At 37.4% G+C, this 21,974-nt stretch overlaps 1 protein-coding gene across 1 annotated transcript in view; it reads left to right on the forward strand.

Moving 5' to 3' along the window:
• The window catches only part of SUZ12 (SUZ12 polycomb repressive complex 2 subunit), a 34,791-nt gene extending 13,084 nt beyond the window's left edge, over positions 1 to 21,707 (forward strand). Inside the window, exons 5-16 of the mRNA XM_064467047.1 lie at positions 754 to 803; positions 4,231 to 4,316; positions 5,745 to 5,976; positions 6,748 to 6,850; positions 8,641 to 8,746; positions 10,398 to 10,575; positions 15,235 to 15,326; positions 15,769 to 15,912; positions 16,661 to 16,818; positions 17,353 to 17,551; positions 18,830 to 18,909; positions 19,246 to 21,707. Coding sequence (XP_064323117.1) covers positions 754 to 803; positions 4,231 to 4,316; positions 5,745 to 5,976; positions 6,748 to 6,850; positions 8,641 to 8,746; positions 10,398 to 10,575; positions 15,235 to 15,326; positions 15,769 to 15,912; positions 16,661 to 16,818; positions 17,353 to 17,551; positions 18,830 to 18,909; positions 19,246 to 19,591 — 1,774 coding nt within the window. The 3' untranslated portion in view covers positions 19,592 to 21,707. The remainder of the gene's footprint in view (positions 1 to 753; positions 804 to 4,230; positions 4,317 to 5,744; positions 5,977 to 6,747; positions 6,851 to 8,640; positions 8,747 to 10,397; positions 10,576 to 15,234; positions 15,327 to 15,768; positions 15,913 to 16,660; positions 16,819 to 17,352; positions 17,552 to 18,829; positions 18,910 to 19,245) is intronic.
• Positions 21,708 to 21,974: the final 267 nt, after the last annotated feature.

The raw sequence follows: 21,974 nt of genomic DNA on the forward strand, positions 1-21,974 counted from the left end.
TGTGACAGATGATACTTTGTTGAATAGTATGTACTTCAGAAATACTAAGTGGCTTTGAGACCTATTTTAGTCTTAAGATTATGAACACCTGCTTTAAACGGAAATGTATTCTGAATTTAACAAATTGAAATAAAATGGGTCTACAGTCAGCAGAATAGGCTAGGCTATGAGCCGCAGTGCTGTGAAACAGAATAGATGCAATGATTATTTTGATTGCATATGCTGTAGATTACATGGACTTGATGTGACTGATAATCTTTCTTTCTAAAGCTGTAGCTTCCACATTGTAGAGACTCTCCCTACCAAACTTAAAATACTTGTTTAATGAACAAAAAAAACAATATCAAGTGCATGGTTCAGGGTGAAGTTCTAGAAAATTTCCCACCAAAGCTCTTCTCTGTTGCTGATGAATGTCTAGGAAATGTGCTTGCCTGCCTGTGAAGGCAAGGTTTCCTATCTTCAGACAACGCACTTCTACTGTAGGGTTTAAACTTCTAGGTTGGTTGTTTTTTTGAAAATGTGTCAAGGCACAGGATACATAGAAAGAATCAGTCTGCGAAGAGAAAACTGGTCTACAACTTTGCATCAATTGCAACTGCTGTATGCAGGCAGTTTCCAAGTTAGAAAGATGGACCACTTCATTTTAGTTCTGCCTCCTGTGTACGCCTGTCCTGAACATCAGGGAGTGGAGTGGCTGCTGTGAGAAGAAAATACTTGTTTGTTCTAACATTTCCTTTCCTCTTTTCTGTTTAGCTTGTCTGCTCATTTGCAACTTACATTTACTGGGTTCTTCCATAAAAACGGTATGTTTGCTAATTCATTCATTATACTGTTAATTTGTATAGCACCTTGGAAATTGGTATAGATCTGTGAGGGGAATATTTGAATATTTTGAATCTCTGCTGTTTGAATGCAGATTTTAACTTACTTAAGCTCAGACTGTCCCATTAGTTACAATACTTTTAACAGTGCTTTAAATATGTTGTAGTGTAATTGTAATGTTAAGCAGGTAAGCCTTCCAGGGTTTTAGTCAAAACAGTGATTTTGAGCGATACCTCAAGTCATCACCCATTCAAACTGAAATAGACCTTGAGGAGTTCCTGAAGAAAGTGATTTTATTGGAGCGTGTCTTTGGAGTATTTGAAGCAGCTTTAAAAAAACCAACACATCCCAGCCTCAGATAGTTAGAAGATTCAGTGTTTTTTAATTTAAAATAGAAGCGTGAGAATAAATTTTATCAAGTAGAGCCTAGAAATGAGGCAAAGGCCATGTCAGTGATTATAAAAGCAACAGAAATCATGTTTTAATGACAGTCTTTTAATATTGTGTCTTCTATGCACATAAGGCTTTACTTCTCAAAATCGGAATATTGGACTTCCCAGACCAGAATGAAGGGTTCTGTTGCTTTAATGAAAGCAGAAGTGGCATGCTTTCTGCTGTATAGACATGGGTAAATTCACTGTCTCTTTACTTCCTTGAAAAAAAATTAGCTGTTTATCCATTAAAATAAAGTGGTGTTTCAAATTTCTTGGTTAAAAATATTCTGAATGGCATCTTAGTCTTTGGATGTAAAATGTAATACAATTCATACAATAGGTTTTGTACTTTTTTCTGGAAGTTGTTATGTTCCCTCAAAGTATCCGGTGCTTAACCAGATCTATTCAGTAAGGTGTTTGAGGGTTAAAGCTGCAAATGCCTAGATTTCAGAATGACTTCTTTATTAAACTGTAATATTATTCTGAGAAAGATCTTCAAATCTGTAGATTAGGAACATTCTGCTTCTGGAACTTCGAAACACTGCTGGTCTCAATGGATAGTGTTGGTCTTGTTTCTGTTCTCAGGAACTTCATGTTATATGTTGCTGTCGTGGTTTAACCCCAGTCAGCAACTAAGCCCCACGTGGCTGCTCGCTCACTTCCCCCTCAGTGGGATGGGGGAGAGAATCTGAAGAGTAAAAGCGAGAAAACTCATGGGTTCAGATAAAGACAGTGTAATAAGCAAAGCAAAACCTGTGCATGCAAGCAAAGCAAAGCAAGGAATTCATTCACTCCCGTGGGCAGGCAGGGAGGGGTTCAGCCATCCACAGGACAGCAGGGCTCCATCACGCATAGTGGTGACTTGGGAAGGCAAATGCCATCACCCCAAACGTGTGTGTCCCTGCGCCCCTCCTTCCCCTAGCTCTATGTGCTGAGCATGACACCATACGGTGTGGGACACCCCTGGGGTCAGTTGGGGTCACTGTCCTGGCCGTGTCTCCTCCGAACCCTTTGTGCCCCTCCAGCCCCTCGCTGGTGGCGTGGGGTGAGGAGCAGAAAAGGTCTTGGCTCTGTGTAAGCGCTGCCCAGCAGTGACTAAAACATCTCTGTGTTATCAGTGCTGGTTCCAGCACAATCCCAAACACAGCCTCGTACTGGCTACTGTGAAGAAAACTAACACTATTCCAGCCAAAACAGCACAGTTGTGTTTAGTATTTAAGCTGGGAAACCAGAAGAGATAAAGACATTTGGGGCAGCTAGTGATAAGAATAGAGAAATACAGAATAAAGGTGGAGGAAAATTATCCTGATGTGTCTTAAAATGAAAAATGCAACTTCAAAACCCAATCCTTCCCGGACAGTATGTAGCAGTAAACCTCACAGATGGAATTTCAAATACCTAGCAGATAGGGTAGTTGTTCCATAGATTTTGCTGACAGACCTTACTTTTCTTACTGCTTTTTAGTATGGTGTGGTCTTACACAGACATGGGCTGTAGTAGATTTTAAAAGATTTTAATATATTTGACTTTGTGCCTGGTTTTGAATGTTTAGATTACGTGACTGTACTGTTAACTATAAAAAACCTTCCACTTCAAGACAGTACTGCATATAGTGAGAGCCTAATGGTCATTTTTACCATAGAAAAGGACAACCACTAACATGAGTAATATATGCTATGGTGAATATTAAATTAGAAAATATCTAAATTATTGCAGGTGGTGCAATTAATATGCTTATTTGTTTGGATGGAAATTATGTTAGAAACTCTTGAAACTGAGAGTGTGGTGCAGTTTTGGTTGGGTTTCACCCCACCCCAAGTTTCTGTATTTGCTAAGAAGATTTCTAATGTGTCTCGTGTTTACAATTAAAAAAAAAATCCATTTGTTCCATAAAACTGCTAGTGTCTCTAGATGAGGTACCAGAACTCTCTCTCAACTGAAACATATTAAGCTTGTTGAATTTGGAGGTAGTGTCAGGAAGAGAGCAAGCGAAGAGTCATGGCTTATGCTGTCTTTACTATGTCGAAGCTTTGCTCTTGGTATCTGATGAGCATAACAATATTTCATTGGATGTCAGATTCTTTGTGACATGGACCAAGGTGAAGTCATTGTGCTTTTAAATTTAAGGCCATTATGATATTTGTAAGATTTTAAAAGAACAGAAATTACTTCTGTTAGATTCACTCGGTTTGGGCTGATGATTGTTTTCCAGAATTTCTTCCACAAACTGTTTTTTAACTAGATACATACTCAGTCTTTACCTGTCTACTCTTTTTTCATATGAGGGCACATTTCTAGATTAATATCGATTCAAATGATTAAAGGTTCTCTTGCCATACAGTGAAATTTGTTTTGCAAGGCAGTTCTTAATTGGCATTGCTGATCATACTGCTGGTAGCAGCTGTCTTGAAGATTCCAGGCTCTAGGAAATCTGTAGTGCAGAAACTGTGAAGCCAATTCTTCTTTTCAAGAGTCCTTTAACAGCTATTCTGCATATGCCTAACCTTGCATAATCTTTAAGGGTTTTTAAGATTTTATTTTGTTTTGTTTTCCTATCTGATAGCATCTGGACCTTAAGTTTTGATGCAGCCCAAATTACAGGTTTGCAAGCTGTAAAGAAAAAATAATTATAGGAAATAATTTGACTCATCTGTAATTAGTGTATTCTGACTTTCTTTAATTCTACCTGTATCATTTTCTCTGCGATAAAAGGGTTTTGGCAATGCCAAAGGTAACAAGTACTCTTTTAAACATTGGAGATCAACTGTGCTTTTTAATCTGCTAGGATTAGAATAGTGAGGTAGGATATGTTCTCAAATAGAAATTTGCAGCAAGTTTGGGGAGAATTGAAACTTAGAATTTGCCTAGAGGTCTTTGTGCCTGGAGGTATGTATGGTTAAAAAGTAGTTAAGGTGGATTTACACCATTGAATAGATCTTCTCTTTTTCAAAACTTAAGATATTTTTCTGTTTAGATAAGCCATCACAAAACTCAGAGAATGAACAAAATTCTGTAACCCTGGAAGTACTGCTTGTGAAAGTTTGCCACAAGAAACGAAAGGTAAAAATGATTTGACAAAGTATTAATATATAGTAAAGCAAAATGTTTCCCTGAATCTGGAACATTTATTTAACATTGCCATACAACAAGGTAATGGTGAAATTATGCTTCTGTTCAGATTAATTTAGTCTTTAAATCTAAGAACTAATCTATTCAAGTTGTTTTCTAGTGACTGGGTAAGGGATTCTTCAGAAGCAAATATTTATATTTGTGAATTTTGCTCTGCTTTGAGAAATAACTGGAAGTTTGAAAAAAAAAAAAGCTTTGTTCATTGAACTTAGCTTGCTTGTAAGTCAGATTCACTCATTGTGAGTTTCAGCCACCTCTATTTTTACTTACATTTTTTTGTATCACATCATTAAACTTAATTCTGTTGTGATATCCAGAGGCTTAAGTAAACCAGGCAGTCACAAAATCATAAAATAGTCTATGCCTTTAAGAGTTTAGAAATAAAAAGGAACAAGTTGTAATTGTTATGAATTCTCCAGTCATCTGCCAAGTCCTGTCTCTTTCCTCGCTTTTTCTGTACCTATGTTTTTCACATTGATCATCTCAATTATTGCTGATTTTAGCTACTATGAATCATAAACAGTTTTAATCTCTTTTTTTTTAAAGCATCTTTGAATTTGCTTGCTGTTTTAGCTATGTTTGTTTCACACCAGTTGGCAAATTATCTTCACAGCTATGGGAGTATGGGAGGCTCAGTAATGCATGCTGTAATTTTTAACCAAAAAGGGAACAATCTGCAGTCAGAACTTTGTATATTTTCCCTAAGAATGTTAAGCTGTTTTGACATGTTTTTAAGAGTTAATATTGTTTCTAGCCAATTTTGTTACTTGCTATAGAATGGATAAATATGGTAAAAGCAGGAGGTGCTGATGGTTATTTGAAATGTTTTGCTGCAAGTTTCATGCTTAGGCCATCTTGCCTTGTTTTTCCAATACTGCACAGTGCTCGGTGATCTATTTGAGAGATACTGCATATAATAAATCCTGGGTAAGTGGTTCTTTATCTCCCAAATAGCACAAAGTGCACTTTGTAATATTGGAAGGAGAAGATAGGGAGCCCTTGAAATATATGTATAGCCAAAACATTTAATTTCTTTAGGTAAACAGAATTAAATTAGTATTAATGACTGTTCTACAGTCTTTCTGAATGCCTCATGTTAGTGTTAATTTAATCACTTAGAGAAAGATGGCTGCTGCCAGAGTGGTTATAAAATGCCAGTTTTATTTACATTTTCAAATATCTGTTTTTACATTTAAAGCCTGGGATTGTTATTCCAGATTTTATTTACATCTGTTACGAGGCTTATTTTCAAAAAGATGGTAGCACAAGTACAATTGATAAATGATATAAATTTTAATATTTACTGTTTTTACTTGGTATTCTAAAAACCTAAACCTTAGCTTTCTTGTTTTCCTGCAGGATGTCAGTTGTCCGATAAGACAGGTTCCTACAGGTAAAAAGCAGGTGCCTTTAAACCCAGACCTCAGCCAAATAAAACCAGGCAACTTCCCATCACTTGCAGTTTCCAGCAATGAGTTTGAACCAAGCAACAGCCATATGGTGAAGTCTTACTCGTTGTTGTTCAGAGTAACTCGTCCAGGAAGAAGAGAGTTTAATGGACTGATCAATGGTGAAACTAATGAAAACATTGGTAACTTCAATCTTTAAATATGCTCTTACAAGGTTTATCTTTTAGGCACGTATACAGTTGCCGGGATCTGCCGTGTAGTTCATACCCTGAGAAGGGCCAGTAATAAATGAGTGAACTGGCTTTCATTTGTTTTCAGTCCTTTTCAAGATGGGGCTAAAACAGTCGGTAACTAGAAGTGCGCTTCTATTTCTGGGTAAATTTAACACCAGTTTTTACTAACGTGTTATGGTAAAGATGTGAGGCAATGTTGGATAATGTAAGAGAGCTCTGTGGTTTCTGTGGCTGTCGTTAAACAATCTCCAGCAACACTGGTCACTACTGACTCAGCTGTAGGTGCTCTCATGGTCTCTCATCAAAATTAAATGACTAGCCAATAAAGAAAATACCTTAACATTTTTAAAAGCTGCTTTCTTAATCTTGTCAAGACATGTTATGTTTCATCACAGATGTTACGGCTTTGAAAGAAAGGCTTGCTTTCTCACTATTTTATAGCTAGAATGAAGGAGGAAGGTCAAATCCAAAATTCTTTATGCTGACAGATTAATATGACTAAAACAATAAACATATGTGAACATATATAAAATATGATTACTGTTAAGCTAAGTGATCTCCATTGCCATTTTGCTGTTCATTAAATACTATGTCCTTTTCTATTGCATGCCACATCTGACATAATCAACAGCTAGTTACATTTTACAATTGCATAGAAGCTGTTTGATCTTTTGAATTTGTGCTTATATAATGACTGAATACCATATTTCTCATGTACAGATGTCAATGAGGAGCTGCCAGCTAGAAGAAAAAGAAACTCTTCAAATCGTGAAGATGGGGAGAAGACATTTGTAGCACAAATGACTGTATTTGATAAAAACAGGTAATATTGTCCAAAATAAATATTGTTTCTGTTAATTTTTAGGACTTTGTTTAATACTAAACTTTAAATCTATTCTTTATTTTCAGTGTTGGCTGTCTTTACATTTTTAGTTGGTAGTTACAATACAAGCTTAGGCTTGTTTCTGGTTTTTTTTTTTTAAAAAAAAAAACAAGTCTACAAGTTTTATAATGCACATTTTATACTGAGGCCTGTTCAGCAGCAATTGTAACATTCCCTTTTATGAACTGGAGTATTGTCCTGTTCATATGCATCAGTTTGTCTGTTCCTTGTTTTTTTGACAGACGTAATTTCTGTGGTTCTGTTAAAGAACAGAGACAAGGTAATTGAAAAGTAAATCGAACAAAAAGTCTCTGAAATATGCTCACTGATTACCTTCTGTTTGGTGGCATAATTCCCTCCATGCCCAGACTCTTGCTGATGCAGTCACAGATCTTATTCTGCTAGTACCTAAGGAACACATCAGTTCTCCATTACTACAGTGAAATCAAACTAGTAGTTAAAATCGTAATAGGCTTACTCTGGAAAAGGGTTATACATATCATGCAGATCTAGGAAAAGTATTATCCTAAGGCCATTAGCTTCTCCATCTATGTTTATTCACTTTTTGAAGCCCTTACTGTTCTAAATAGAGTAAATGATGGAGTTGGTGGTTTGAAAGATGCTGTCAAGAAATAGAACAAACGACATCTGATGGTTTATTTGGTGTGTTTATAACTTTATTTAGCTGGGATATTTCATGTAGAAGAAAAAGATAGGCTGTAGTTTACCTGTTCCAGTATCTCACCATAGAATACTGAAGGATCTAGAAACAAGAACAGCCTTTTTCTGCAAGACAATTCCCAACTGTGTAACAGTTTGCATACTTTTGCATGGAATTTATGTACTTAGCAGCAACTCATTTATTTTGAATGATGCTTCTGTACCTTACGATCTGTTGTCAGGAATTCAGTGCCATCGCTTCAGAAAGTAATGTCTCAAAAGAAAAAATACAAAATCTTGGGAAAGTGAGCTTGTATTGTAAATTGACATCTTTAAAACATGTGTATCGATTAAACATTTTCCTGAGACTATACCTTTGATTCACCACTTTTCTCTTTTTTCCTTCTCCTGTGCTGGTCAGCATGTGGCAACAAAATAAAACCATTTAAGTAGCGATCAGAACTTCTCAAGCTTCACTGAACAGACTGCTACGTAGGAGCAAGCAGGGTGAGATAGGAAGGAAAGTGAAAATGTAGCATGCTGGTTAACATGTTTGAATTACCTGTTCTAGTCTAGGTAAAGCATTTTGTTTGCTTTTTGAGAATGCTATGCTTTACATTTACCGTGTTGAAGCCCTCTTGAGGTTACATCTGACATGGCTTTGATACAAAGATAGGATTCGTTGGTTTTGGAGGCCTGATTAGAGGTCATATTGGTTTGCTAGAACAGAGTAGTTATGAATAAAGCAAGAATAAATAAGAGATTATTTGGATGAGATGTCATTCACTTTGGTTTTTGTTTCTTCACAGGAAGATTTCCATCATAATATTAATTTTGTTTTAACAATAACTTTCTTGCATCTCTTGGAGTCGCTTGAATGGAGGCTTTTGTGTTAATGTTCAGCATTAGGCAGCTTTTTTGTTACGGATGGTGTTTGCCTAAGATTCACAGCCTGAAAATCTGCCTTCAGTTTCATGGAAATGTAGTTACTGTGAAATATATTCTACATTTTAATAGGCAAACAATAAAAATGAGCTGCGTTACTCATAATACCTACTTTGTCTTGACAGACGTTTGCAACTTCTGGATGGAGAATATGAAGTGGCCATGCAGGAAATGGAAGAGTGTCCCATTAGCAAGAAAAGAGCAACATGGGAAACTATACTTGATGGGAAGGTATGGACTGTTTTACTGGCTGAAAGACCTGTCTTCACTTCAAATGGTCTGGATTAAAGTAGAACACAACCCAAAGTGCAGTTCCTCTGAAAACTGATTAAACAGAGATAGTACTTCTCTCTCAGGATATATGGATCTAAGTTTAAATTTAGCTCTCAGTTTAGGAAAGCTTTGGCTACACTAGATCATTAATACAAGCAGATGTTAGCTGCTCTATGGCAGCTGTCTCTTTCAGAGACTTGTGAATTTCTGTCTTCTAAAATCAGGCAGATCAAATGTTTGTAATAAATTCAGGTTGAACCAATGAAGAGGAACAAACTGCAGAAGCAGAATATTTTGGGGAAAGAAAGAGGAACGTAGAAGTTTCATAGGTGTGATCTTACACACATACCTTAAGAGAATGCTGATGAAATTTAGTGATGAAAGGAAGAGCGTGTGTCAGAGTAGGAGAAAGTGTTGTGCAGAGAGAAGGTGGTGTCTGAGGTGAATCAACACTCAGTGGTACAGTGAATGCTGGTGACTGCATGCACTTAAATGCTCCTGTGTCCTGGGAGAGTATCGGTGGTGACTGAAGAGAAGAATATGAAAATTCTAGATGGTTGCAAAGAAGTTGTGTATCAACATGATTACATAATTGTGAAAAAAGCAGGGATGATCCAAAGCATATAGTAAAAATATCGTTATAAGCTGTTACCCTGTTCAGCCTTTACCTGGAACACTACTGATTCTGTTAAACTGCATTCAAGAGATTAAAATTGAAAAGCTAGAAACAGCTTTTAGGATGACGATAGGAGGAGATCCTGCACGTGTAAATGTGTTTAAAAATATATATATAAATTGCTGTAACTTTCTTAAACTGAGGCAGGGATATGGTTGCGCTCTGTTGTTGGGAGAATGAGAGAGAGGTTTTTTCATGCTGGAGGTGCTACCCCAAAGTGAGGAGAAGAAAGTCATGGCCAATGTGTTTATCACCCACACCTGCTAAGCAGTCATTGGTTTTCTGCTTTTGCAATAGCATTTCTGTAAACTAATGAGGCCTAAATATAATAAAGAGCTTTTAAGATGGAATTCTGTAATCTCACTGATAAATTTAAGGTATGATACTTATTAATAGGAGTTTGGACTTGACTTAGGTCTCTTCTATTTCTTTATTACTGTTAACTTGTATAAGTGAGTGGAATATAAGAATGAGAAAACAGGAGAACATTACAGTATCATTTCTACAGCAGACAGTGGTACGGTTTTTAAAGCTTGTGTATTCTGTATTGATACACAATTCTGGACTGCAGAATTAGGAGTAGGTGTGAGTAGAAAGAGAAGTACGTTGGCAGGAGGCTTGTGGGTAAGTACTGGTTTCTTTCTAGTCAGGGCCCATGCTGGTTACTGCTTAGTGTTTCACAAAGATCAATATGTGTACCACATATAATATGTGATAGTGATTGCTCACTAATGTGCAGGAAACTGCATAGTCATCTTTTTCAGCCCTTTTTTTTTTGTATATCTAAATGTGTATGCTTGCATTGAAAACACAAGGACTTCAGGTGATTAAAAAAATTATATCTGTCCCCTTTCTGTGAATATTTTCTCAGGATTGTTTTTGTGCATGGGAAGACACTAATTCTGCTGTTTTATTTTGATTTCCCTACCCCAGAGATTGCCTCCATTTGAAACATTTTCTCAGGGACCTACACTTCAGTTTACTCTTCGTTGGACAGGAGACACAAATGATAAGTCTACAGCTCCTATAGCTAAGCCTCTTGCAACACGAAATTCTGAAAGCCTCCCTCAAGAAAACAAGCCCAATTCTGTTAAACCTGCTCAGACTATAGGTGAGCAAACTTTGGTTTTGCTGCTGAATTATCAGCTTAGCCTTTCTGTACTTCAGGGTTCTTGACTCACTGGCGCAACTGCTTCGGGTGATCTTAAACATGAAAAAGCAAAAATGAATGGGCTTTGTTGTATCCCATCTTTTGTACATCTTTTAAGGTGTGTTTAAAAGTTAGAAATAGTAGGGTCTTTGAGACCCTGGCAATATTGGAGTGATTTACATACAATGCTCATAAATCCTGACGTGAAATAAGTCAGGGGAAATCTGTGAATAGGACTTCTAGGGTTGTCTATTTTGCTCTACTCATTTCAACTACTGTTCTAGAAGTATTTGGATTTATAGTATTAGCAAGTTCATTTTTTTATGGTTTGGATGATGTATTTAGCTCTTGGCTACTGTGAAATGTGACAGAAACTGTCTAAAATATTGTACATTACATTGCACAGTTGTGGTATAAAGGTAACTCGGGTTCTTTCAGAACACTTATGAATTGGCACTAGTGTCCTTGATAGATAGTTTGATGTCTAGGCATGGTCCCTTGATGGAAGCACAATATATATTTTATTATTTAGCTGCATTTTCTGCATATTCACAAAAGTTAACAAAGATTTATGTTTGAGCCTAAAGGGTTTTTTCTGCTTTTATTTATTTTGGGGAGCCTGAGGTTGTCTAGGTAGAATGCAGACTTAGAGATAGTACTGTCTAAAAATAATTCTGTGTAGGTAAGAGAAAAAAATAGCAAGTCTGCAAACTATTACTATGTGAGGTAAGTCTGTATTTGTTATATATAAATTAATTTTTATGTATTATCGAACTAGTTTCTCCCTAGTCACTAATTAATATTGAGAGCATTATAATTTAAAACTCAATGCTTTTTAAATTCAGAATTTTTCAATGATCTGAAATATAATTAGTTTTGTTTTCTTCTGCAAGTTAGTTCCTGTACGCTCTTTCCAGAAGAGTTCACATATTGCCAAACTTCATCATCAGCTTTTGAACTGTTTGATCACAATTTTAAATATATATCACATTAAAAGCAGTAGTGGATAGACTATTTAAAATTGGTTTGCTTAACGTTGCTTCATGGAAACACTTTTAAGCAGCATACAATTATTTTGGATTTACTTCTGTGCTTAGTTTATATTTAATGTAGTGGTGGCACGTCTGTGGATGCTACAGTGTCATTGACAATTTAATGTAATTACCATTGTAATCTGATCCACTACTTTGGAGATTACATAGTGTCAAAAACACTAGTGCAGTCTGCTAATATTCACTGCAAATCTAAAATTATAGGGTTTGTTACATTAATATATATCCCATTATATATTTAAACACATTAATTCAAGAGCTATTGCAATGTCTAGAAACTGCTCATTCTGCTGTTGCTGTTACTAAAAAGCTTGTTTTGTGAAGCTGCTGAATGTAAAATTAGATTTATCCTAAATATACATGGGTGATTTTAAGCACTACTTTAGAAACACTTTGTAAAATGTCCTTTGATATTTCGTAGGTATATGTTAAAAAACAGGTTTGTGTCCCACATCAGTTTCTTTATGGACAGTCTTCCGGGAATATTTCCCTTTCCGTAAGGTTAGCTAATCAGTATCAGTGATGGGACTTAAGCTTGAAAATTTCAATGGTTTGACCCTTAAAAATTTTCAAAGAATGTGTGATAGCACACCTTTTTTTTTTTTTAATTCATGCAAGATGTGAAAACATTAACAGACATGTACTTGCTGTGAGATGTTTTGCACAAGATTGTAGTATTAAGATATGTGTTTAGGTATGAAAAACAACCCCATGATTTTTTCTCCTTTAGGAGTTGTTTAGATACTGCAAAATAGTGGGATAGCTGCTAGGCGGGGGTAACTGGTTGTATATGGCAATCCAGTCAACCAAAAGCTTCACAAAGTGATGTAGCTTTGCAGCAGGTAGCTTGCTATTTGATTACAATTATCTCAGGAAATTAAGCTTAGTGTAGTTTTTATATTTTTAAATACAAAGTTGTGATTAATTTAGTTCAGTTGTTAATATGTTTCTAAAAAGATGTTTCTTCCTTGCTGTCCCAGAGCTTAGCTCAAAAAAGCTACTACTAAAATACTTCTTGACACTAGATAGAAAAGGCACCTTTGAATGACCATTGTGTCCTTGGTTTTTGTTTTGGTTTTTTAATAGCAGTTTCCTGTCTTGGGGTCATATTTGATCTGAAACTCCCCTTTGATTCCTAAGTGGCAGTGGGGGCTGGCCTAGATGCTATCTTTCTTTGTCTCGCTCACAGTTGTTTGTAACTTTGGCTTGGAATATTGTGTTGGCAGGTAAGGCCCAAGGACAGCTGGGAAAACTTAAATTGTACAGAAGGCAACAGGCTGCTGCTGTTGTTTAAACACTTAGGGACATACCCAGACTCTCAACTGGCACCCAGTGCACTTCAGAGTAATCAGTATTTTCAAGCTTGTAACTAGATTGGGACTGTGTGATTAAGGAAACTAGTTCCTGATTATGGAAGTAATTACCTGGAGTGCAGCGTTCCTGCCTCCAGGCTTGATCTCTGGGGTATGTAGCCAGGTACTGTTTGTAAAGAGTTGCCTTGCCTGGAGTTTTGGGGGTCATCTCTGGCATCAGAGAATTTGTGTGAAATGATAGTTCAGTTCAGTTTTGCATTGGATATGTAACTGTGAGGTTTTGGAGCTGTAGTAGTGATAGCAAGGGGATGATTATTATGAAAAATACATTGCTTTTCCAGACATGCTTTTTGTGCAGTTGTATTGCATTATATGTTGGGAAACTTAATGGGTCAACGATTGCTCCTCTCGGGTGAGGCTTCCTAAGAGTAGCTATTCTTTTTACAGCTTTTAGAGCTCTTGTGTGTAGTAATACAAAAGTTAGAGCAAGAAGAATTTCACCCCTACCTGTGCAGAAGCCACTGCCTACGATGATCCCTAACATCCTCAGCCAGCCTACAGATACCTTTGTCTTTGGAAATTGTACAAGAATTTTTAAATAAGACTGATGCCTGTCTTCTGAATCAAATATATTACCTGAGCTAGGGATTGCAGACACTTAACATTTCTTAAATCAGGGTGAATGGATGATACTTAATGCACACAAACATGAAGTAATTTCCAATAGAAGAAAGGCAACAGAAGCAGGGGCAGTACTTGAACTTTCACCTTAAAAGTTCTGCTTTCTCTTTACTTCCTCATACCAGGTCTCCTTATATTTAGAGTTTCTTGGAGACCTATATTGTAATTTGTCAGGCAGGTTTTATGCTCAGACTTGCAAAAGAAATGATGGTATGTTGACTAACTCCAGCAGGTGTGTCCTAGTTTACTACATAATAAATATGGAGGCAACAGGGACATGGCAAGGCTGTGTTGCTAATGTACCGATAGAATCCATTTTTTCTTGCATCAGAAAAGCTAAGTATTCCAGTAAACTGATAAAGTTACAGCAAGAGTCACCTTCCAAAATAGTACAGCAGACCTTTATCTTAACACAGGAATATATCGTAGTGCAGCATTGTAGGGTAATTATAATGGTCGTGCTGGTTTCAGTCTCTGAATACCAAGAAAGTAGAAGGGTGAAAGTAGTAGGAAAGTTCTATCAATTAGAGGTTCTGATAGTAAAAGGAAAAGATCCAGTGCATCTTTCCCAAGGGTATATGAATTTGGTGTCGTCACTTTGGCGTGTTTCCCAAGGCAGACCAGTGGAATCAAGACATCAAAGGCTTTCTAAATGTGGCGGCTTAAGCTTTGGTGTAATTACAAAGTGCTAAAAGTAACTGAGCCATGGATTTCTAATTTCTCTGATGTGGTGCAGGCTGAAGTGTCAGGCCTCCTTTCCTTGTTGTACAGAAAGGATGAAATTTCCCTTGGTCTCAGAAATACTAAATATGAAGTAAGTGCATCTTCTAAAATACCTCCTTATGTCAGTGGAGATCGGACTCGTTTTGCCATCTTTTGCACCATTCAGGAGCAAGCAGGTTTCATTATTTGGTTTCTCCCGAGGGTAGATTTGTAAACTGGCTTCTGTTATAAACCAGGTTTCTTCTTAGTTGTATAGAATCAAATAATCTTACTGAGATTAAGGTGTATGGAAGAGGCTCAGAGGCAAGCGAGTGGTGCCATTATACACACAAACAGGAAGTGTTTGAGGGACAAGAGTTAAGGGTTAAAGTGTCAGTTAAATATTTTGTGTGTTCATACTGTGTTGTCTGTTGCGTGGCTTGAGAAGCTTGTGAAATTGAAGTGATATATTTCTAATGTAGCCCCATCAGAAAGAAATGTTTCTCTTATTTCCCAGCCACACCTGCTTTTATTTATACCTAAAAAATTTTAGCTTAATGTTTGCTTAAGTGGAGTAAGAAGCATGTTACTTTTCACCAGACAGTTTTTAAGTTCTCTGAAGGGTTCTCCAAAACTGGAGATAAATCTGCTGTTTAAAAGTAGTGGGTTTGCATGTGGTAGATCTGAGAAAGAAGCTGAGCATCAAGACATCCTTGTTGCTGATGGGAGCTACTTATATCAGAGTAGCCCATTGCCTTCAGCAGCAGCGTGCCCTTCTCAGAACTTTCACACTTGGGTAAGAAACAATGTCTTCTTTTTTTTTTCACCAAAGAAATGTATGTCTATACATGGTTTTGGGTTGTTTTTTTCAGCTGTGAAAGAATCCTTGCCGACAGACCTTCAAACAAGAAAAGAGAGAGATGTTTTAAATGAACCTCGACAAAAGTTGCGAATATTTTACCAGGTATTGAAAATAAGCAATAGAGGGGGGAAAATAGATTGTAAATATTACCTGGAATGAAAATGCTCACTTCTGAGTTGGGTGGAAATTTCCATTTGCCTTTTTAGTGGATGCCTTAAGGGGTCTTGGATTCACGTATTAGAGCCATTCCACATATTTCTTCTTACAGGATGTATTTTAGAAAACTAATCTTCCTGCAGGCACGCCTGATTTTCTAAAATGCTAAGGACATCTCTTAGACATTAGGAGGGTTACAGGTGGTCTCCCTGTGGGGAAAACAGTTCTTGAAATACCGGTGTTTCATTACACTGAGGTGATGCAGTGTTCCCAAGAACTTATTGTAGAGGTTTCCTGAAATGATGTCTGACTTTGTTCTGGTGGTTTTGGAGGTCAGTGAATGAAACGCATTTGGTGCTAATACTACCTATTCCTTTGTTTGCATCAGTTCCTTTATAACAACAACACGAGACAGCAGACCGAAGCCCGAGATGACTTGCATTGCCCATGGTGCACACTGAACTGTCGGAAACTGTATAGTTTACTCAAACATCTTAAACTTTGCCACAGCAGATTTATCTTTAATTATGTTGTAAGTAGTCTCTTTGTAGTTCAGCACTATGAAACACTGTCCAGTCTGTCACAGATCTTACGTATGCGGTGATTCTGTTGCAAGCCTATCTACAGGTTAAATGCAGCTTCCTTTGAATGTTATGTGAATGTTTGTGTGTTGCATGGAAAAAAACGGCAGGTTTGATTTTTTTTTTCTTTTAAGCTGCTGCTTTTGCGTTAATGTGTTTTTTATGTGATGTAGGAAGCAACATAGTTACATTTAGTTGGAAGTCTCTTGAAGCTTTAGGAAGGCAGTAAACATTTAAAGACATTATATTTACTGATGCTGATAAGGACCTGTTCCTACCAATTGGACCTCAAAGAGAAATTTTGTCCTATTTATTTGAAGATAATGTAGTTTCCTATACCCACTACCCTGCTCAGATTATTATTCTGAAACTTCACTCCTTAAGCAGGTTAGAAATATTCTAATTTCTAGGGTGTTTGTTAGAACCATTTCCTGATTTTTTTTTCCTTAATTTTACAATTAGTTCTGTTGTGAGTGGTTTTATATAAAACAGTAAAATGGTACAGAGCAAGGAAGCGTTAGTATAGTTTGTTTCTAGAGGTTAAAAATTATTTGGGTGTTGTAAAAGGAAACTAGAGCTATGTCAGTTTATCGATAGGGCGATACTTAAAGTATTCAGAATTAGAAAGGTTACTTGTTTAAACCTCCTGACATATATTCATCACTGTTTGCTAAGTATATTTGCAATTATCTGTTTCAGTATCATCCAAAAGGTGCTAGGATAGATGTATCTATCAATGAGTGCTATGATGGCTCCTATGCAGGAAACCCCCAGGATATCCATCGTCAGCCTGGATTTGCCTTCAGTCGCAACGGACCGGTCAAAAGAACTCCTATCACACACATACTTGTTTGCAGGTAGGGAGATGGAAAACAAGGTCTGTCTGTATTTGTGTAATATGGCATATAGACCGGAGTAGTGATATCTAGGGATTTGTAAATCTGTCGGTGCACATAAACAGTGTTAAATTTCACTATCATTAAAGTACAGCAGTTTATGACTCAATAAAATGTTACCAAAGGATGATAACTTCACCTGTGATTTTTCTCCCTCTTCAGTTGAGGGATCTGTTCATAATGATGTAACTTTGTTTTAACTGCCTTATCCTAAAACTTTCCTTCCCGAAAAGGTGGAATGTGGGTTGGAATGGCGTGTTGGGTTTATAAAAGGGTTTTATTTCACTGCTGGCAATTCTCCCCACCCCCAACATTTTTGCAAGCTAGAGCTTAAAAAAAAAATTTGTATCAATCAATTAAATTTTACAAATTACTCTTTTTTGTCATTTTTTTGATAAATACCAAAATACAGTATTTGCATATTTGATATGCAGGAAATGGTTCTAACAAACACCCTAGAAATTAGAAAGCACTTATTTTTTTCCCTTCTGCTAGGCCAAAGCGTACGAAAGCAAGTATGTCAGAATTTCTTGAATCTGAAGATGGAGAAGTAGAACAGCAGCGAACATACAGCAGCGGGCACAATCGGCTATATTTCCACAGTGACACGTGTTTACCTCTCCGTCCACAAGAAATGGAAGTAGACAGTGAGGATGAAAAGGACCCTGAATGGCTAAGGGAGAAAACCATTACTGTAATTATTCTATTCATACAAAATTATTTTAAATAGATTGTGGTTTTTAAATGATGATCTGCAGTTGTTGTAGGGAACAAACAGGGCATATATTCTGAAAACAACCCCATGCAACACTCCAGCCCTGGGGAAGAGTGGCTGGAAAGCTGCTCAGCCAAAAAGGCCCTGGGGGTGCTGGCTGACAGCCGGCTGGGCATGAGCCAGCAGTGCCTGGGTGGCCAAGGAGGCCACTAGCCCCTGGGCTTGTGTCAGCACTGGTGTGGCCAGCAGGAGCCGGGCAGGGATGGGGCCCCTGTGCTCAGCCCTGGGGAGGCCCCACCTCGAATGCTGGGCTCAGGTTTGGGCCCCTCAGGACAAGAAGGCCCTTGAGGGGCTGGAGCGTGTCCAGAGAAGGGCAGCGGGGCTGGGGCAGGGTCTGGAGCACAAGTGTGCTGGGGGGCGGCTGAGGGGGCTGGGGGGGTTTAGCCTGGAGAAGAAGGGGCTGAGGGGGGAGCCCTTCTCGCTCTCTGCAGCTGCCTGAGAGGGGCTGGAGTGAGTTGGGAGTTGGTCTCTTCTCCCAGGTCACTAGTGATAGGATGAGAGGAAACGGCCCCAGGCTGCGTCAGGGGAGGTTTAGATTGGATACTAGGAAAAATTTCTTCACTGAAAGACTTAAAAAGCCCTGGAACAGGCTGCCCAGGGAAATGGTTGAGTCACTGTCCCTGGGGGTATTTAAAAGACTTGTAGATGTGGTGCTTGGGGACATGGTTTAGTAGCGGGCTTGGCAGTGCTGGGTTAATGGTTGGATTTGGTGATCCTAAAGGTCTTTTCCAGCCTCCGTGATTCTATGATTCTATAAAATGGTGCACTTAAGAGTAAGTAGACAGTTTTGTGATGGTGAGACAACACTCATGATAAAAATCCATGGAATCAAAGGTTGCGTTTTCAAGTATGTCTTTAGTTGCAAAGCTAGCTCAGTCCACGTGGGTCCCAACAAGTTTTCATTGTTTGTGGTTGTTTTTTTCCTTCAAAGAGGAGAGATGCTGATACCCCAGGAGTACAGTGTTGTGTGTGTGTAATATGGAAGTAATTTATCATTAGAGGTCTCCACATGATACTACTTTTTTCTGAGCTTTTTGACTGCAGTGCCTGAATTTTCAGCAGCAGTTATTCCTGTGATGTACCCGTGGCATAAGTTGAGTGTTAGGTGTGGTTTCACTACTTGTCAGCAGACATGCGGTTCTGATGCGTGTCTTTGTTTCTTCTCCTGTCCTTTCTCCCAATCCTTTATATCTCCAGCAAATTGAAGAATTTTCTGATGTTAACGAAGGAGAGAAAGAAGTGATGAAATTATGGAATCTTCATGTTATGAAGCACGGGTATGTTACTGTAAACTTAGTTTTGATACACAAATTATGGTATAGATGTGGTTGACCATTTTGCATTGCAGTTCACTAAGCACTTAAAATTCAGTTAGCTCACTTGTTTAGGAAAGGATCATTAAAGGACAATTTGGTAACAAGCTTTTGACTGTTTAAATTTTTAAAGATGGCCTTGTGCTTAGTAGCCCTAAGGCTTTGAAAAGGGAAACCACTGCAGTTGTTGAGACTATGTAATAGACAGTCTGTGCGGTTACACTGATAAACCATGTTGTAGGGTATCTTCTTGTTTTTAAAATGTTCTGCTTGCATAATGATGGCTTTCTGATTTGACAGGTTTATTGCTGACAATCAAATGAATCATGCCTGTATGCTGTTTGTTGAAAATTACGGACAAAAAATAATTAAGAAGAACTTGTGTCGAAACTTTATGCTACATCTGGTCAGCATGCATGACTTTAACCTCATCAGCATAATGTCAATAGACAAAGCTGTTGCCAGGCTCCGAGAGATGCAGCAGAAGTTAGAGAAAGGAGAATCAGCCTCCCCAGCGGACGAGGAATCTTCTGAGGAACAAAGTGGGACAACAAATGGATATAGTGAAAATAATATGAGAGAGAGAATTTCAGAAATGGATAGCATCTCAGGTGTCACAAAACAGAGCAAGAAACAAAAGCTCTGAAGTCAAAAGTCAGATGCCATTCAACGGACAAGCATTGAAGTGACATTCTAGGGTGCATGAGCTCTATAAAGAATTACACACAAAAATACAGAGATTCCAAACAGGCACTGCTGGATGGAAATAAATGATTTCAACAAGGATATTGTTTTAACAGGGTTTCTGTTCAGTTAATTATGCAAGTACTACATGTATATCGGTTTTGGTGATGTAATGACAATAATCTAAGAGTTTGAGCATGAACAGCAATATGAAAATCTTTTTGTAATTTTAGTAATTAGTGTCTTAAGAACTTTATGGAATTTACATAATTTAAATATATGTAAAACCAGTTTTATATTAAGATTTTTGCATCTGTATCTGGCTGTTTTTCTTACCATGAAGTTGTGAAACATTGGGGCAAGGGGATTGGGATACAGTTTCTGCTTTTCTTTAGAAATTCTCCAGTTGGCTTTTTGTGAAAATACCGTCTCACTATTTAAAGTTCAACCTTGATCCTTGTATTTGAAATCATTTATCAATTGATCATAAATTACAAATTACTTTTTTTCTTACATGAAAACTATCGAAGTTGGCGAACTTAGCACTTCCTTTGTCTTGTGCCTGTTTGGAAAGATCTTGGCTTTTCATGTTACAGACACAGTCAAGTCCCACCTTGGCTTTTTGAGGTTACCAGCAGTTTGGTTTTCGTGGATAATTCCGATGTATTGATCACCCAGTGTACCATTTTAAACTTGAACATTAGCTCCTTTATATTTTTATTACACATTTACACAGCTACACAAACAATTTGATGTAAACCCTTTTTACTGGGGTTCCGCATCATAGTGTGCCATGCTAAAGCCGAGAGTCTATAGTCAGTATGTAGGCATTACGTCAAATAACTTCGTGTGAAGTTTATGCCTGCTGTTTTGCCTGAGTACAGACTGCAAGTCCAGGCCATAGGTTTAGCTTTGGCTTTCGAGATGCCACTCTTGAGGGAAAAATGCACTGTAAAATTGGACCAGAAAATGTGTTGCACTTCTTATGCAAGTATTCTGTGATGTATTGTATTCAATACAGATACTAAGATGCTGACTAAACTATATTTGAGCAGTTTTGCACTGCTGTTAACACATTTTATGCATACGTTTACAGATTTTTTCCAATGGAAAGTGGTTTCACTACTGGTACAGTATCAGCACCGAAGGGTTTATTCCAGCAAGCACTGTGGTTGAGTGACATCACCTCAATTTTTTATTATCCTTAAAATATTGCATTTTTCATATTCTTTATTTATAAAGGAACAATGCTGCTGTAAGTACAGGTATTTTTAATTTTTTATTTCATTCCATCACCATGAGATGCAGTTCCCTAGTTGTTTAAGGGGTATATAAGCTTTCTAATGGTGTCTTCAGAAATTTATAAAATGTAAATACTGATTTTGATGGTCCTTAAGATGTGTTTAACTGTGAGACTATTTAACTAATGGTGTGGATGTGATTCGTCATCCAGTATTAAGTTCTTAGTCACTGATTTTGTGTACAAAATAGGAAAGAGGGAAACTGCAGCTTTCATTACAAACTCCTTGAATTTGCCAGCTCTCCGAGTTTTAGCAAACTCTAATTATGCCTCTGGATAGTACATCAAGCATTTCTCTCTGGCTTTAATTTGCTAAAGCTGTGCACATATGTAAAAAAATAGATTATTTTAGGGGAGATGTAGTTCTAGAATTATCGCTTATGTCATTTCTTAAGCAGTTATGCTCTTAATGCTTAAAAGAAGGCTAGCATTGTTTGCACAAAAAGTTGGTGATCCCCCCAAAAATAGTAATGAAATTACTTCTGTCCAGTAAACTTTGTATGTCATGTCAATTTATAATAAAAGCTGAAAAAATCCCTTTGTTTTCTATTTATAAAGATGCCTTTTCTATGTGTACCTTTGATAGACTTTGAAGATATCATGTAAGCTGGTTGAAAAGAATTTGAATGGTACAGTAGATGTAAAGACAAAACAACCCCAAACAAGAACAAAAACCAAAACGAGTTCAGTTGTTTAAATGAACATTTGTTTTTACATTAAAGTGTTTTATTTGAAAATCGGCTTTTGTACATAAAGTTCAGTAATACGAAATCTGCCACGCTGCTTGTCCAGTCATTTTGTGTGCACGCAGAAAGGCCCCACGCGGAACCTTGTACAAACTTTCTCCTCTGCATGTCTTGTAGAACTTGCATACGTGTTCTTCCTTTGCCCGACTGTTACGAGGGTAGCTGAGTTTCTGTCCAGTCGACTTGTTCTGTTTAAGGTGTCTCCGTAAGTGACCAGGTTTTTAGCTAGATGATAAAAAACTTCCTTTCTAGGGGCTAGAACTGAATACTTGAGCTTTATCTGTAAGTTGTGTATTACT

Source organism: Phalacrocorax carbo, chromosome 16 (genome assembly GCF_963921805.1).
Source record: "Phalacrocorax carbo chromosome 16, bPhaCar2.1, whole genome shotgun sequence".
NCBI lineage: Eukaryota > Metazoa > Chordata > Aves > Suliformes > Phalacrocoracidae > Phalacrocorax > Phalacrocorax carbo.